General features: G+C 28.9%; 2 protein-coding genes across 4 annotated transcripts; both read left to right on the top strand.

Moving 5' to 3' along the window:
* Positions 1 to 757: 757 nt before the first annotated feature.
* Positions 758 to 6,424, top strand: LOC127253552 (zinc finger protein GAI-ASSOCIATED FACTOR 1-like; the record flags this gene model as incomplete). The annotated part of the gene is made up of 4 exons (XM_051278199.1): positions 758 to 1,015; positions 1,766 to 1,902; positions 3,635 to 4,012; positions 6,403 to 6,424. Coding segments are annotated over exons 1-4 (795 nt in total), but the record flags the coding sequence as incomplete, so codon positions are not given.
* A 2,501-nt stretch (positions 6,425 to 8,925) lies between these two features.
* Positions 8,926 to 17,329, top strand: LOC127253850 (shewanella-like protein phosphatase 1). 3 transcript variants are annotated; one of them, XR_007839350.1, is made up of 11 exons: positions 8,927 to 9,253; positions 10,139 to 10,239; positions 10,423 to 10,536; positions 11,228 to 11,440; positions 11,846 to 11,981; positions 12,064 to 12,233; positions 12,633 to 12,721; positions 13,545 to 13,614; positions 14,282 to 14,388; positions 17,035 to 17,140; positions 17,172 to 17,329. XR_007839350.1 is itself a non-coding variant. In XM_051278640.1 (10 exons), the coding sequence occupies exons 1-9, from the start codon at positions 9,031 to 9,033 to the stop codon at positions 14,366 to 14,368; spliced, it is 1,203 nt and encodes a 400-aa protein (XP_051134597.1). In that variant the 5' UTR covers positions 8,926 to 9,030; the 3' UTR covers positions 14,369 to 14,388; positions 16,133 to 16,962. The 3 variants fall into 3 exon arrangements, 2 of the variants coding, with proteins under 2 accessions (XP_051134597.1, XP_051134596.1); XM_051278640.1 differs by lacking the exons at positions 17,035 to 17,140; positions 17,172 to 17,329 and adding an exon at positions 16,133 to 16,962 and having other exon boundaries at positions 8,926 to 9,253; XM_051278639.1 differs by having other exon boundaries at positions 17,035 to 17,329.
* The last annotated feature ends 1,416 nt before the right edge of the window (positions 17,330 to 18,745 follow it).

Raw genomic sequence — 18,745 nt, 5'->3', positions numbered from 1 at the left:
CTAGCGCCCTATGCGCATGCATACATCCCTACGCCAAACACAATAACACATTCGATCACATTTTATCAAACAAAAACAATATAACAAAAAACTCAAATAACATAAAATTGTCAAGCGCACACACTACGCTCATGCATAAATTCCTACGCAAGCAACGCATAAACACTTTCAATCGCATTCAATCAAAATAAAATGACCCAACAATAAACTCGAACAAAGACAAATATAACCACAAAACAAAAAATTTAAAGAGCTCAAATAATCAAAACATTCCAGACACGTGCGCATTACTTGCACACATAAATCCAACATACGCAACACATAAACACATTCAACCACGTTCAATCAAACAAACAAACAAAAAAATCCCAACAATGAATTCAAACAAAAAATAACAATCCAAAAACAAAGAGCTCAAACCATATAAAATCTCTAGGCGCGTGCGCAATATGCGCATGCATAGATCCCTACAGAAGCAACCATAAACACCTTCAATCACGTTCAATCAAACCAAAAAACGCTAACAACAAACACGAACAAAAACAACATAAAATCACCTGGTAATAATGTAAAACAACCTAATCTATAATGGATATAACCAAATCATAATAAGTAACCAAATCTAATATATATGAGAAACTAAAGAACTAAAATTTCTCTGGGTGGAATTGTTGGCAATGGAGGAACGCAACCGATGTGTGCACTGGACTAAGCGAAGAAATAATAATGGCCCATATGAAGCAACACAAGTATGTGAATGGGAGAGCTGGTCAAGCCGAGGAAGAGCCTTGTAGCATATGCCAGGAGGATTATAAAGCTGCAGAAGATGTTGGAACACTCGAATGTGGGCATCAATTTCATCGGGACAACATCAAAGAATGGTTGTTGCTTAAGACAACGTGTCGGTCTGTCTGTCTACCTGAGGGAGGAGGTGCATGCCTTTTCTTGTCGAGCAAGTGTTGAAAGGAAACCTAAAATTGTTGGAAATATGATTGCTCGAGTTGGAGGAAGCATGGTGCTTCTTCTTTGTGCATGTGTGTTTACACGCCAAGGATAAAATGATTTCATGATTTCTCGAAGTGAAGATTTATTTTATTTTCTTATCTAATCAGTATGGTTTGTTATAAGATTAATGTTTATTTCTTATTTCATAAGTTTACCCAGTGCGCACTTTCGGTAGCGATTGCACGTCATCATAATAAATAAAGGCAAGACGCACATGAAGTACAAGTTCATAGCTTTATTGCTTATGTGAGAAGAAAATCTGAAGCAAACTTGCCGTGCAATTCGACCATTCCGTGAGATTCACACGGGTAAACACGCACTCAATGAGATGCTTGTACATTAATAATTGTGTACATGCGTGTAGATTTATAGTTTTCACAAATAGAAGGATAAACATGCTTAACATACCTACGTGCAATAGGCAATTACGTGGAATTAACGCCTATAGACAAATACACAATAGTTAAAAATACTTGTAAATTATGCATATAGATATATATACACATATATAGTAACCTAAATCACCGTGGTTCGAACATCAAATGTATTAATACAATGAAGTGTGCGACACACGTGCATTCATGCAAAACTCATGAACGTGCACATTGCCATAGATTTTCTTTCATCGCAATCCTGGTGATGAAAATTTCTTGTGATTGATATATATTTCAGGAAGGATAGTCACAAAGCCCACAAGGTATTCTATGCAATACTTCGAAAAGCGAGTTCTTTTGTGATGCCCATTGCTAATGACCCTTAGCACCACATCACAGCAAGAAGTCCTCATCTCCATTCCCAGATTAAGCAAAACCTCAAGAGCTTCAACAGCCCGCATTGTCATCTTATTCAGGAATCCTTCAACATTTCTCGAGGAATCGTGACCATGGCAACGCCCAGGTTGCATTGTTCCGTTTCCAGCCTCCCTCGTGTATAATACTTCATTTCGTCTGCTATCTATCTACTTATTTATTTTTTGGTTGATTTTGAAATATTAATATTTTGTAGGATAATAATGCAATAGAAGGATAAAGAAACTTTCTTTAACCCTAAATCTATTTGTTTTGCTTTTTTTTATGATATTTTTTATAATATTGTGTAAATTTGAGTAGAATTTTATATTTAAGTAATTTGGACAATTACTAAAAAAATTAAGTAGATTGCTTGTTGAGATCAAAATGAAAATGAAAATGAAATTGATAAATAAATAATGGACAAATGAACAAATTAGATTAAATATATGTAATAATATAAAAGTAATATAAAATATTTATAGAATATTTAAATACAGCCAAAATATAATCACAACTGAAAAACATTCGGTCAAAAATATAAATACAATACTACCAAGAAAAAAAAAAATTAAAACAGTTGAATGTCACGAATGATTTTGGCTGGAAGTCAGAGTTGTCTTCTTCCCAAAATAAACAAGTTCGATGATTCCAGAGATCAAACAAAACAAAATAGAAAAGAATTGACCAGAAGCTTTCATGATCTCAGAGATGACAACAAGAGATAATTAATACACAAAAGACACACAGATCGTAATTTCAGGATCTTAACTAACTTCAATTCTACACCTCCCAACTTCTTGGTCAATTCCAACCGCCAATTTGTCTATTTCGGCATATTCTCGCAGTTGATCCATTTTATCACCCTAATCTGCACTAGACCAGATCAGCCATCGTTTGGACTTTCAATTTTTTCATTTTTCCACATTTAAACCCTAATTTATATCCTCCCCAGTTTCCAACCGTTGCTCTACCACTGAGTGTGAAGAGAAATCAAAGAACATAAAATAATCTATTTCTGTGTTTTCGAAATTAATCATGTCGAATTTGGGTGCAGCAATTCCCCACACTCAAACCCTAATTCATACCCTCCCCCAATCTCTCACTTGTGTGAAGAGAAATCGAAGAACATAAAGCAACCTTTTTCTGTGTTTTCGAGTGATCTCAAAATTCATTATGTCGAATTTGGGTGCAACTCTCCAAAATAATCAATCCGCGCCCGTGGTGAGGCGAAAGAAAACCCACCCAGGTCGAACTCGACAATCTGCACAAAAACCCTAATCTTAAATATAAAAAATTGCCCTAATTGTTAACAAGAAACTCGATTAGTTAAACAATAAAAATCTGAGTAATGTAATAATGGTTTCATTGTTTTATTTCCTTATCAGATTCTAATGCAAAATAATGGTTTCATTGTTTTATTTCCTTATCAGATTCTAATGCAAAAGTGCTGACAGAACCAGCACTAAAAATTTGGAGGGGGCGAAAGTGTTGATATCAATTAAATTTTGTTTTTTTTTAAAAAAAAATCATATCACATACATCCGAGAACAAAAAATTGAAAAAATTTAAATGCGTTGAAAAAATTTTCAATAAAACTATATAAAATTCAATATTTTTTTATTATAAAAAATAAATTTTAAAATGCTAAAAATATAAATTAACAAACAAACAAAATTTTTATGATTTTTTATATTATAAAAAAAAAAAAAAAGAATGACAAATTACTAAAAATTATATAATTTTACTATTCTTTACACTAAAAAATACATATATTTTGGGGGTTAGAGGGTCAGTTGCCCCCTAGCCCATATGTAGATCCATCCGTGGTTGTCACCAAGAACTCTACTCGCGACTAATCAATACGTCTGCGAGATCTGCCACAAAGCTTTTCAAAGAGATCAGAATCTACAACTATACAAAAGAGCTCACAATCTGCCGGCAAGATTGGAGAGGAGCGCGTGTACAAGTGGTGCGGCGGCACAGGCGCCGAAGAAGGTGTACATTTGCCCGGAGACTAGCTGCGTGCACCACAATCCAGCAAGGGTGTTGGGGGACTTGACCGGGATCAGGAAACACTACCGGCGGAAGATCTGCGAGAAGAGGTGGAACTGCACCAAGTGCTCGAAGAAGTACGCCGTGGAGTCAGATTGGAAGGCGCACTGCAAGACGTTTGGGACGAAGGAGTACAATTGCGGCTGTGGAATCCAGTTTACAAAGTGCGTGTTTCTATATTGTGTTTTTGTTCGTGTTCTTTTGGTTTTTTTGGTTCGATTGAATGTGTTTATGTTGCATGTGTAGCGATTTATGCACCTGGTAATTTTATGTCATCTGAGTTTTTTGTTAGTTTGTTATATTATTCTTTTTTGTTTGAGTTTATTTTTGAGCCTTTTTGGTTTGTTTGAATAGGATTGAAGGTGTTTATGTTTTATTTTGTAGGGATTTATGTATACGCATAATGCACACGTGCGTGGCGATTCTATATTGTGGTGATTCTATATTATATGTGTTCTGTGTTAGGTTGTTAGGTTGTTAGATTATTTTTGTTGAGTTTTTGGAGGGATTTTGGTTTGATTGAACTTGATTGAAGGTGTGTATGTTTTATGTTTGTTAGGGATTTATGTAAGTGTTCTAATTAACATTTTTATTTTTATTTTTTTTTTGAAATTACAGAGCTTGACATGCTGTCGAGAATGGAAAACAACACTAGTTTTGGTGGCGGAATCTCCGGCGGTGACGGTGGTAGCGGTGGAGGAGCAGGTGGCAGTGGGGAGGATATTGTGACGACGAGGGATTTTTTGGGGTCGATGTGCCTGATTTTTTTTGTCGTAAATTTGATTATTTTATTGCAGATTGGACGGAAAGGTGTTTGAGGAAGAACTCTTCGAACCATTACAAATGGATATTTGAGTTTGATGCAAATTTGAGTTTTGATATGGAAATTGCACGATTCGTGCTCAAGGGAATGGACTGTTTTTATATATTACCATTGATAGAAGTTGAAGTTTCGATATAGATTTTTTATAGATTTCCGTTGAATACTGTTATGGTTGTTAATTAGTCGAATTTGTTAGAAATTTATGATGCTATGAAATGGGAATACTGAATTTGTTTTTATCTAATAAGCATTTTGTATATTAAACATCTATGTGTTTAGAAAAGTATTTTGTAATTTATAAGTATTTTTAAGATCCATTAATTATTTGTCACTTAAAATTTTCTAAGGCATGATTATTTTTTTCATAAATATTAGTCTATGCGTTCATAAACTAACGTTGAACAACTATTGTCCTATTTTTCTTTTTAAACATAAATTTTTTTTTTTTACTCTTTATCTATTTATCACTTTTTATCTCTATCTTGTAAATTTATTAATTTATAACAAAAAAAAATTACTTAAAAAACCGTGCAAATATATTTTTAGAACAATAGAAATTGGACGGAAGAGTATTTAAAAAGATTCAGATGTATAATTTTTATGCGTTATTAAAAATTTCACAATGATTCACATAAAATTTTACTATTATATTATGTGAATATTCGTGAATTTATACTTCAAAATATTTATGTGTTAGAAATTATTTTAGTTGACTTTTTTTACAAGCAATGTGCCTATATGTTTTATAAAAATGAAATATATATTTTATTTATTATTTAGTTACATTTGTTGCTTTTGTTAAAAAAATTGAATAAAATTTTTTTATATATAAATGTGTTTAATATATATTTGCATCAATATTAATAATTACATCATCGAATTTTATAAAATGTTATGGAGACAATATTCCCCAATTCTACCAATTGCATTAAAATTCATATAAATCAGTATAAATAGTCATATTAATTCTATAAAAATATATGGCGTGTACCTTTTGTTTTGGTCTAAATTTTTTTTTTTTTGTTATATTTTTTAAAAAAATATATTTTGAACTTAAAATAATTGATATAGTTAAAATGAAAACAATCAATAGTAATCATAATATAATTAAAATATATCAATTTTAATTCAAATATAAAAATTTATAGAATATATTCTTTGAAAGATATTGCCTAAAATTCTACTATTTATAAATATTTTTCCTTCTACAAACATCCAATTACACAATTATTTTTTTATTTTTTATATTATATATAGTATTAAATTTTTATTTTAAATTTCAATACAATTTCAAACAATTTCAACATAGACATATATAATTGTATTGAAATATTTTCAACAAAAAAATATCTATTTATTTTTTTTACTTATAAAAGAAAAAGTAAAAGAATAATTAAAAAAACAATAAAAGATAAAGAGTAAAATAAATAAATAAAGCATGTTGAATTCTTCTTTCCTTGTGAATTTCTTTTTCTTTTTCTTCTTTCTTTTCACTCTATTTGTGTTTTTAACTCAAATCATATATTGAACTTAGAAATTCCTAAAGTGCTATCAGCTACATATGTTCTCAAGTTTAGACCAAAATTACAAAATAAGTGACAATAATCAAAATGATCATAATGTTGATTAGTCTGAGTCAGCATGTAAAAATATAATAGACACTACGTAAAAATAAATTATATAGTACATGCATGTTGTATAATCTATATACTTCCTCCGTCCCAATGAAAGGTTACCATTTTTGTCTGTCCCAAACAACGTTACCATTTCCTAATTTAGTATTTGTACTACCTGCTTAACATAATAAATACTCTTTCAACTTACAAAATATTACACAAATGTCATTATTTTTATATTACACCATACTAATAGGGATATTTTTGTCTTTTTTTTACTACAATAATATAATACTAATATTAAAAAATTTACGTGCAAAAATCAAATGTCACCCTTCCAACAGGAAAGAGGGAGTATATCATTTTAATTTTATGTGTCCTATGTTAATAATATTTATGCGTGAGATTTGTAATATATATAATGCGTGAATCATTATTATATATTATAAATTTATGTGCTTTATTTATATTATATAAATAATATATATTGTGCTATCGATTTACATTCATCTCATATGTTGTTGGTATATTTTATTTGTAATATTAGCATTGTGATGATTAATTCAAATCATCAGAGTAATAGCCACAGGTAATAATATAAAAGAAATAAATAACAAAACAACCTATTATTAATTAGAGCAAAAAGAAGACAGGAGAGATGAATGATACAGTCATACATTCTTATGATAAATAATAGTCTTGGAAGTGTTTGATGTACCAAAAAATGTGAAATAATAATCATACTTCCTTCGTCTCACAACAGATGACAAAAATTTTATTTTAGATTGTTTCATAGTACTCCATTCGTCCCAAAATTATAGTCTGGGTTGGGTTTGACACGAGATTTAAAGAATATTAATATTATATTGGTAGTGGGTAAAAAATACGAGTAAAAGAATTTTTGTCTTTGTGAATGTATTAGTGTAAAAAGTAGTGACAATTGTGTAATAATAATGAAAAAGTAAATGTAGTTTTACAGTGATATTGTTATTTATGGAAACGAGAGTATTATTTTGGGACAGACAAAAATAGTAAACAGGATTATTATACTGGGACAGAGGGAGTAGTTAGATATGTTTTTTTTTTTAAGTAAATTCATTGATATTAAATATATTTAACAAATATAAATCAATTTAATTAAATTTGTAACATCTTATATGTGGGATCACTCAAAAAGTCTTTATCCATGTAGTGTGTGTTCTTTTAACAAAAAATACGTACGTTTTTTCAAAAATATTAATATATCACATACATTCATTATTTTTATATTCCTTACACCTGTAAAAGAATATCTCTCAAATTATCTCACAAAACAAACACATCCATAATTTCTCTCCAATAAATATATATTTTTATATGTATTTAAAACTCTTTATATTTTTTATAACATTAGTTTATATTAATCATAAATAAATATTTATTTATTTATTTATATTATATAAAATTATATTTACTACAAAATAATATTTATATCGTATATATTTTATTAAAATATAGTGCTTTAAATATTTAAATATAATTTTAAATTATTTTTAATCATATATATTAATTCTTATTTTAAAAAATATCATTATCACTTACATAAAAAAGTAATAATAAAATAGTAATATAATTTATTAAGTTAACTTAATTAAACTTTATTACTTTAAATATCATGTCATTAGCCAAAATGCATCAACTGTTAGTTCCTATTAAAAAAATATCAATATTTAATTATTTAAAAAAATATATAGAGCAAAAAAAAAAACCACCTCTAAAGAGTAAAAAAAAAAAAAACATAATTTATATCATTAAATAATATAATTATATAAACTTAAATTTTAAGTATCAACATAAATGATGAAATTATATTTTCAGCACCTATCTGTTAAAATATTACTAACATTGCAAAAATATATATATATATATATGAATCATTGAAGAAATGTTTTGGACATATTCTTTTAATATTTTAAATTAAAATTAATATTATTAATTTAATACAGTTTTCAATAATATATACTATTTCTTTTTTACAAAAATATCCTATCGAAATATTATATAAAATACTCCCTTTGTCCCATAAATATATTATTAATTGGGTTGAGTACTGAATTTAAAAAATATTAATATTATATTAGTAGTGGGTAAAAAAATATGGATAAAAATCTTTTTTTTTTTTTCTTGTAAATGTATTAGTGTAAAAAGTAATAACAATTGTGTAATAAAAATTAAAAAAAAAAAAATATTTTCATGGTTATTTATGAAAATAAAACTATTGTTTTAAATTGGCAAAAATGATAAATAAAGACTATTGTATCTTGGGACGAATAGAGTAATTCATATCGATAATCAATTTCAAAGTAACATATAGCAATTATTAAAATTATTGAATTAAAAAATCAATTCAATTTGTATAGTTTATAAATAATAATAATAATAATAATAATAATAATAATAATAATAATAATAATAATATATTAAATAAAATAAAATATATAAATTCAAAATTAATATAAAAAAATATGTGGTTAAATATGGATGAAAAATTATAAGGAATAGAATTGACTTTGAATAATTTAATGGCTTTGTTTGATGACACGAACGAAAATCTATGAGTGAAATTAGTTGGAAAAAGTAGGAAGATAAGGTCAAAGTGGGGGGAGAGAGAGATGCTAAATGCGTGGCGAAGAAACCTCGACAGACACGACAATGGAGCCCAACATAAGCCCCGCTCGCCTCACCTCACTCCTCACTCTCACCAATGGCTTCCGTCTCTCTCCGCTTCTCCTTGCGTCTCCAAACCCCTTCTTCATTCCCGCCGTCGCCGCACCACAGGCTGTCCGATGCCATATCTTGCTGCTGTGCTTCAACCGCTTCAGCTCCGCACACCGCAATTGCCTCGGCTGGAAGCTTCAATCATCCCATTCTAGTCAATGGAGATCCTCCCAGTTTCGTCTCTGCCCCTGGTCGCCGGATCGTCGCAGGTACGGTGTTCCTTTCGGCTTTTAGGGCTTCTGCGGCATTTTAGCGAACATAGTACGTGCATGCCTAAAGCCTATGAATTGCCTTTTGATGTGTGCGGTTTAACGTGTTTTGAGTAGTTTCATGTTGATTTTGTGGAGTGAGATAGAAATCAATTGAAAATTTGTGAAGAATTTTGGGGTGCTGAAGAATCAAGCGAAGCTTAGGGAGGGTGTTTTTGCTGATTGTATCATATGTTATCTATCTGAAAAGTGTACAGTGGAACTTTATTTATGTCAGGGAAAGTGTAGTGATATGTAGGGTGACGATGAGGATGACTATAGTTCTTCGAATCACGTCGATCATGTTTTCCAAATACAATGATCACACTACGCATTGCCATGGCTATCAAGAGTTTCTTATACGGAATAAGACTAGAACAAATCGATTTTTGGTAAGAAAAATGAGTAGAATCGAAGTCACTTGAATTTAGAGTGTATGGATGTAAAAATCTCAAAAGGAATTGAGAAAAAGTCATGTTTGTTCGATTCAACTTTGAATTTGAATTTCAAACCGAAACATTATTTTAGAAAGGGATGCATCTCTTCACTTTGAATACAATTTTTTGAAATCAAAAATTTAAGAGACACAAAGAACACACCTTTTTGCAAAATTTTCATAACATGAACCGTGCACTGAACGCATCATCTCGGTTTTTGCTTAGTTTCAGCCTCCCTTGGCTTTGAATAAATCTAATTACACTAAAACAACCAACAATTTATTGAATAATTCATATTGATGTGGCAATTGTGCGGCATCTGTTGGTGAATGCATAATATCTATTACAAGTTTGTATCTTGAAATATTATTGTTTGCTGTGATGCTTTTTGTGTTGTTATGATTATTAGTTGGAGATTTGCATGGAGATCTAGAGAAAGCTAGATATGCCCTGAGGATGGCAGATGTTTTGAGTTCTGATGGCCAAGATTCGTGGGTCGGTGGACAAACGGTATGCACTCTGTTTTACTGATATAAGTATCCGTATAACTGTTTTACTGATATAAGTATCCGTATAGCTCGTATTTGAAGAAAACTATTCTTCGAATGTGGAGCTTGATTGTTGTTTAACAAAATGAATGTTGTTTAAGGAATTTGATAGTGAAAGTTCTTTAAATTTGGCAATCATTATTAGGTATTAGTTCAGCTTGGAGATATACTGGATAGAGGTGAAGATGAAATTGCAATTTTATCCTTGTTGAAATCTTTGGATATACAGGCGAAAGCTTCCGGAGGTGCAGTTTTCCAGGTCTGTTGAACACAAATTTATGTTCTTTATTTCAAATTCGGCCAATCGTGTCTGTTGTTTTTTGAAATGTGAAGAATCTCCTTGTCAATATTCTACCCTGATTGTTTGAGAATATACATATTGTGCTATTTTAACATACTTCAGATATTTCAGAATAAATGTCATCTTTTGATCGTAGTGCTTAATAGGGATGAACATTGTTCGGTTGTTTGCAAATGTATAGGTATTTGATATTCGAGTTGAACCAAACAAGTACTCGAAATTGTAAATCGTATTCAAACTAAAAATTCGGTTAACCAAAAATATTTGCATCATTTGCAAATAATTCGAATCTAATGTAAAATCCAATACATTAAAAAGTAACTAAATTCCAATTAACTACAAACATTCGCAAATATTCCAAACCGAACTGAATATAATATAATTATTCATATAAATTTTTAAATATAATAATATAAATATATTCGGTTCGATTCAGTTAATTGAAAAAATATTAAAAAGCGAAAGTGAAACCGAAATGAACAAATATCAACTTTCAGTATTTGAACCGAAAATACAGTTCGATTCTGTTCGGCTCATCATTTTAGTTCGGATTCTTTGCCGACTCCTTGCGCTTAAGCTGCTTGCTTATGACTCTTTCTGTTCTGCAAAAAGGGATTTTTAACAAATCCTTTGCTTGTCATATTTATAGGTTAATGGAAATCATGAAACCTTGAACGTTGAAGGGGATTTCAGGTATGTTGATTCAGGTGCATTTGATGAGTGTGCTGACTTCCTGGAATACCTGGACACCTGTGGCCACAACTGGCAAGAAGCATTTCTTGGTTGGTCTAGTGTATCTAAAAGATGGAAAGAAGACCGTAAGGTGCCACAAAAACATTGGGGTCCTTGGAATTTGGTGAAGGTATGTGTGATTTAGTGTAAATATCAATAGATTGCAGAGATCTTTTATAACAGATGTAGATGATTGATTACCTATTGATAAATTGTTTCATTAGTTCTTGTTAATTATTGTAAGCATGTTGGTCTGACGTCCTTTTCATTCTTGAAGAACTTGTGCTGTTGAATTGATTTCATATTTGTCTAGTTTCAATGCCATTAAAGTTTGTTTTTCCTAATCACTAAAATCATTATGAATGTTAAACCATATTTGGAGATAGCTTCTTACAAATTATCTTGAAATCTACATAAAAAAATTGATGGAATTCTTCTACCAGACCGCCCCGGGGGGTTGGGCTTAGTGCTGATTCGTCGGGATACTATACATCACTTTTTTGTTTCTAATTTAATCATCCGGTTATTAGGACAGAGACAGAAGGGAGTCATTTCAAGATCAATTCTTCTGAGACCTGGGGGTCCTCTGGCATCTGAGTTGGCACAGAACGCAGTTGTTCTCAAAATCAATGATTGGGTATTCTGTCATGGTGGTCTTCTTCCTCATCATGGTGAATGTGGTGCCAAAATCTCTGTAATTATGATCACTAAATATAATACAGAATGAATGAAAACATTTTCTCTCTATTGCAGTCCAATATGGCATAGAGAGGATGAATAGAGAAGTATCTCTGTGGATGAAAGGCCTCGGGGACAATTCTTCGAATATCCCCTTCATAGCTATGAAAGGCTATGACAGTGTCGTGTGGAGCCGTCTGTACTCAAGAGACACGTCACATTTGAATGATCATCAGATCAATCAGGTTATTTATTTTATTGTCAATGTCACCGATATTCTTGCTCTATCTTTTACTTGCTTCTTTCCCAAAGTCCCCTCAGGCAATGGGGACCACATTTCCTTAAATCATATCTCTCTTCTTGAGATTGAGTTGCCAAGAAACGATTTCCCTCAGCAATTGGTTTTCTCTATAATTGTAATTATATTTTACCAAAATAATGAGGCATTGTGCTCCAATTAGGAAAAACACTGAATCATCTGCATCGAATTTTTCTCCAACTTCCGTTGTGACTTTAGCTTTTGCATAAATTATATGTTCTAGTATGAGATATTGACTGGACATTCCCAATGCATCTAGTATTTTCTATTTTTCTTGTATTGAAATCTTGTAAGCAGCTATAAATCCTGAAGTGACTTTCATCAGATTCAAGCTGTCCTTCAGGAGACACTTCAAGCAGTGGGTGCTAAGGCTATGGTCGTAGGACATACTCCGCAATCAACAGGAGTGAACTGGTAATATGCTTTGAAACATTCTATTATTGTAAGATTTTAGATTGCATGGTAATGGCACGTACACTATTTCAAAACAAGTGATAAATTAATCAATAGGATGTTGCTCCCACTAAGAGAGTTGTAATCACCAAATACCAATTTGAAGGATTATTTCGATGCCCTGGATTGTTGTCCTAATTTTTAAGTCATTTCTTTTATTTATTTATTAAAAAAAGAAAGAAAAAGAAAAACTTCTATAGTGAATTGACGAATGCATGAATGCTGAGGGATGTAGTACAAATTAGGTGAACAATTAATAATAATACTTCTAGTCATCTTTTATACTCTACTAAAATCAATTAGAATCATGCTATTTTATAGAGCTATTGCATATGATATTGATCAAAGAATTGTTGAATGAATCTAAGGTACTTATGTTTTCTAAACATGAGATTAATGAATATTGGAAGTCCCTCTTCTTATATATTGTAAAAATAGTTGTTTAGATAATTTGATCAGCATGTGCAGTATTTAAGATCTTAGCGTGTCTTGCATATCCTGTTTATTATTTGTCAAGAACTAGTATTTAAGATCTTCAAGAAAATGTAGAAAATCTGTTTTGATGCTCTCTGAGTTCAAATTGGAGATCTATGCTTCTGGTGCTCAACTGTGTCATCCACAAATTTAGTTAGAAGTACAGAATTTGGACAATTTAAGGTCAAAACATTACGAGTTCTAAAGTTTTCCCTGTCACATTCTTTCGAAACGATACAAGCTATATTCATTTACTATTTCAATGTAGATTATTATCTGTGCAATTGATGAGGTTCTGGTTTCCATGCAGTGAATTCAACTGTAGCATTTGGCGTATCGATGTGGGAATGTCCAGTGGAGTTCACAACTCAAGGCCTGAGGTACACAATTTCATTAAGTGTTGTAGTGGCTCTTAATATGTATTATCTAGGGTGTGTCCTTTTTATCATATTTCCTCAAATTTCTACTGTTCATAAAAAAATTTCACCTCAAAAATATCAAATCAAATATCTATGTTTATTTTTTATATTATACTAAAAATCAAATTTACATTCAAATATTACATCAACATCTATTTATATCTCATCATACAACTGTTTCAATTCAAAAATTTTACTATTCAAATTCAATAAAAAATTCAAACCCCCAAACAAACACACTCTTAGCATATGATCCCTCGTGGCTTATTCATTATGTACTTCGATGATAACTTGTATCCTACAAGTATCAATGGTAAGAATAGAAAGTTTAGAGTAGAATTAGACGGGAGATATAATCGATAAATGGATGCTAATGAAGTCATCTCTTCACTTCATTCTTTATAGAGTGCATGGAGGATATATTTTTCCTTTTGATGATAAAAATGTGGACATTAATTTGTTTTTAATCATACAACAGTGAGCTGGCCTATACATCTCAGTTTATTGGGATACTTTAAATGTTAATTATCTTTTCTTTAACTAATGCCTAATACTGTTACTTCTATAAGCTTCGGAAGAAATACCTAAAACGATACAGTTCTAACGGTATTTGATGTATTTTCATTAGGTTCTAGAGATAACAGACGGTGGAGCACGGGCAATCAGAAATATAAGCGAGAGGTTTCGTGAGCTTGAAGTGGTTGATTATATGTAAATGTCATAAGGAGCTTCTTGGTAATTTCGAATCTCATCTTGATTTTTATTTATATATATATATACTATTCAGATATGCTTTTTTCTGTAGCTTCTGAAAGAAAGAACGTGTGCAATATGATTTCTTTCTTTTTTTGTAGGAATGCATTGAAATAGTAATTCTTTCTTTTTTTTGTTTTGTTTTTTTTTTTTTTTTTTTTTGTTTGAATGAGGGAAATAATTAAAATGCATCTGAATAATCAAGCAAACAAATTTACAATTTTTTCCCTATTTTTGTAAGATTTGTCCTTTTTATCAAACTATTATATCATTTAATAAATATATATTGACCAAAAATATAAAAATATACAAAAATTAGTTAGGTGTATATAATTGGAACAAAAATAACTTAGGCTGAAAAATAGAAAGTAAAATTAGGGATAGTAAAATAATGGAAAGTCATTAACATTAAGCATGCATACATGTATCATTGTGGGGTCCTGTTTGGTTGGAGTCTCTAATAATGTGTTATTTCAAGAGTGTGTTTATTTTGTGTTTTGATATCTTTTTACGTGAGATATGGAGAATTGTGTAGACAATATAAAAATAAAAAGTATCTAATATATTAATTATTTTGAAAAAATTCTACAACCCTATAATAGATTTAATTACATAGTATTTCAAATGCCATGTAATTAAAATCCAATTTAAAATCCATCCTCAAATTCATCCAATCAAACGGCCCCTAGGGTGTGTTAAACATAGGAAATTGAGAGATTATTTCCATTTATTTTGTTAGTTTGAATTAAAGAAATAAAACTTGAAAAATAAATTATTTTCATTTCTCTCTATATAGGAGAGAGAAATGGAAATAAATGACTATTGATGTAGTATTTTTTTAAAAAAATTTTTTACTATTTGATTTTTACAATTTTTTAAATTATATTAATTCAATTTTACAAAACATTACATTTAATTTATTATTTATGATATTTTAAAAATTATATTAAAATATGATCTTACGAAACATCGTATCTAATTTATTATTTAAACAAAAAAAAAAATCACCAAAAATCTTGTCATGAATTTTCATTCGTTAAAATTCTCTCTTGATCGTTCCATTGCAATTCTTTTACATTTTTCAACTGTTCTACCAAACAAAATAATTATTAAAACAAAATAATTAATTTTCATTTTCTACTGAATTCTTTTTCTTTGCAATTTCATTCTCATAATCTCATTTCTCTCCAATTTCATTATCGACTTTCATTTCTCTACAATTTTATTCTATTTACCAAACGCCTTTTTAGAGTAAATCTTGGTGCACTTCCAATCTTTGTGAACAAAACATAAACCAGTTGTCCTATAACTCTGTGCTTTAAAACATGAACATGTTTGGAGCATTTTTATCTGTTATACAAATACTCAATTGAATGTATAGTATTTTATAACAAAACTTATATATTACAACATATTTACCAAACAGAATTGTGTTTAAATAATTATGTTTGTAAGAAAGAAATAAATATACATACAAGTGAACTGGACATTCTTATATTATATTATAATTAGTTACTGAAGTTCGTAAAATTCATATATATTTATATATGCAAACGACATGTATTTGATTTTGTTGTGTATTTGGCTATTAGTTAACTTGTCGTGGTTTTTTCCATTTGTATTTGACTTCCTTATGTATATCATCTCTTTTAATTAGAAATCATACTTTTTAAATTTTTTAAGTTGAGAATAACACAGTCAATGCCATAATATTGATTTCTTTTAGTTCATCTGGACAAGCTGCATGGAAACTTTCTCGATTCAGGACTTGAGTCAATAGTGCTTTAAGGGGAACCCTTTCGCTTTCCTAAGTCTAAGCAGTAAAGTCAGAAACGAGTTAGGGGCCTCTCTGTTCAACTTTGCCTCAGTGTAATTGTAATCGATATGCTTAAACCTAATTGACAAATTACCAACGAAGTCCGTATTACCAACAATGTGTTTCTTATTATGTTTGCATACTGTTGAAAATAACACAAACCTTAGTGACTCTTTTTTAGGATATATTTGGTCTTTTTCATATTTAGTTAGGTGTTTATAAACTGTATTAGGTTTTTGTTTTTAAGTTGAATCGATTTTTGTTTGTCACTTTTACTGCATAATTTTAACTCTTTTTGACACTTACACTTTTAATAAGATCATGGGATCTTTTCAAGAAGATTTGGTACATCTTTTTGCGGTGCATCTCATCTATACATAAACCTTGTAGGATTATGTTTCTTGTAGTTTAGTAAAAATTTTACAATTCTCACCTCTGTTTAGAAGTTATGAGGCCAATTTGCTTTCTTTAGAACTCCATATCTAATTCTCCAACCCCCCACCCCAGTTCAGTTGGTGTGTTTTTTACTATATATATAGGGATCATAATGAAATATACCCATCTAATAAGGTTTCCGTAGAATTGAAATAAGAAAAAGACTGGAAATAAAATAGATGTTCGATGTAGTGTAATGAACGAAAAATAAGTGTTGGATATGATATTTAAAACATAAATAAATAAATTAACATGAGATGTATTTAGAGGTAAAATAATTGATACAGTAATAAACTATATAATGCAAAAACAAGATCTGAAACAATGTAGACCTTGAATTTCTTGTCTTTTAACAGAATTTATTTGACTATTAACAGGGAAGGGAATAGCTGCAATGTGAATGGAGCTTTTGGTTGATTTAAAGAAGCTATAGTGATTTGAGTATCCAGAATTACAGCTACACCCTGGGTAAAGAAAGAATAAGTCTTCTTGCACCTCCACTTTGCGGCTTTAGTTTGTATAGAATACATAGAAAGAAGTGTTTTTCGTTGATAATTGTTCTTTTAAAAAGAAAAAAACTATTATTATTATTTGGATGTGAATAAAAGTAATATATTTTTATAAAGAATCATAAAATTAAATAATTAATAGTTAAAAAAAAAATCAAAAATTATTTTTGGTTTTATTCAATATCATAATTATCAATTTTGATTTCATTCGAAATTTTTTTATCAATTTTGGTTCACTTAAATGAAAATTTTTCAATTTTAGTCTCAAGGTGATTGAATAGGACTCAACACGGCCGTGTTGGATGACTCAGAAGGGTGACGGGACGTGCCGTGTTGATTACTCATGTTCCTATAGTCTCATGTTCCTGCAGTCATATTTTTTACGACCATGTTTTCAACACATCTGTTTTCAATATAATTATATTGTAGGTTATATTTATTATTATTTTTACTTCTTAATTAAAATTATTTGATATATATATTAATAATTCTAATTATCAATTTTTAATATTTTTTATATATCAGAAGTGCAGGGTAATAAAAAATATAAATTTTTTTATATTTAAAATATAAAAATATATTTAATGATTGATTACTTATAAAAATAAATTTTTTTATATTTCTGAATATAAAATTTTTATCAGCTATATAATAAAAATTTCTAATATATAATAAAAAATTTTAATATATAATTTTTTTTAATATTTTTTATATATCAAAAGTGCAGGTAATAAAAAGTATAAATTTTTTCATATTTAGAAAATATAAAATATATTTAATGATTGATTATTTATAAAAATAAAATTTTTATATATATTTAGAAATAAATATAAAAAAAAAATTGATTATTTTTTATATTATAAAATAATTGTAAAAAATATTTTGGTTGAATTATAAATATATATATATCAAATAATCTTAACCAAGTAAAAATAATAATAAATATGACTATATTGAAAACATGGTCGTGTACATGGCCTAAAACATGTAGTGAAAGTCGTGAACATCCTCTAGAATATTGGCAGGAACATGGACAACATGGTTATATTTAAAATACGGGTATGAACACGGCCGTGTTGAACCCAATGAAAATAAAATTATATTATATTTTACTTTAATCATAAAATTAAATCAATTATTTTATTATCTTTAAAAATATAGTAATTAAAATTTGATTAATTATAATATACTTAATAGCATTTAATACATATTTATTTTATTTTAAAAAACAAATTATTACAAAAATTAAAAAAATGATAAAAAAATATTGATGAAATGAACTCCATACTAATATTTTATATATATATATAATAATCATTTTTAACTTTTGATAAATATATTTATTAATTTTTAATTTCATAAATTATATCAATTATAACTATATCAGTTAATATAATTATTTAATATCAATTATAATGAAATTTTGAAAAATTTCATTATCCATTAATTACGGGTATAAATAAAAATTAAGAAAATATTAAATTAATTTTAAATTTTTTTAAGAATTAAAAAATAAAGAAAAACTATAGAATTATAAAATTTATTTGCGTTTTTATATATATTAAGATTACAAAATATA

The sequence above is a fragment of the Andrographis paniculata genome, unplaced genomic scaffold (genome assembly GCF_009805555.1).
Source record: "Andrographis paniculata isolate CXL003 unplaced genomic scaffold, ASM980555v1 Contig51END, whole genome shotgun sequence".
NCBI lineage: Eukaryota > Viridiplantae > Streptophyta > Magnoliopsida > Lamiales > Acanthaceae > Andrographis > Andrographis paniculata.
The sequence above is the reverse complement of the archived record's forward strand: the minus strand, read 5'-3'. Positions and strand labels throughout refer to the sequence as shown.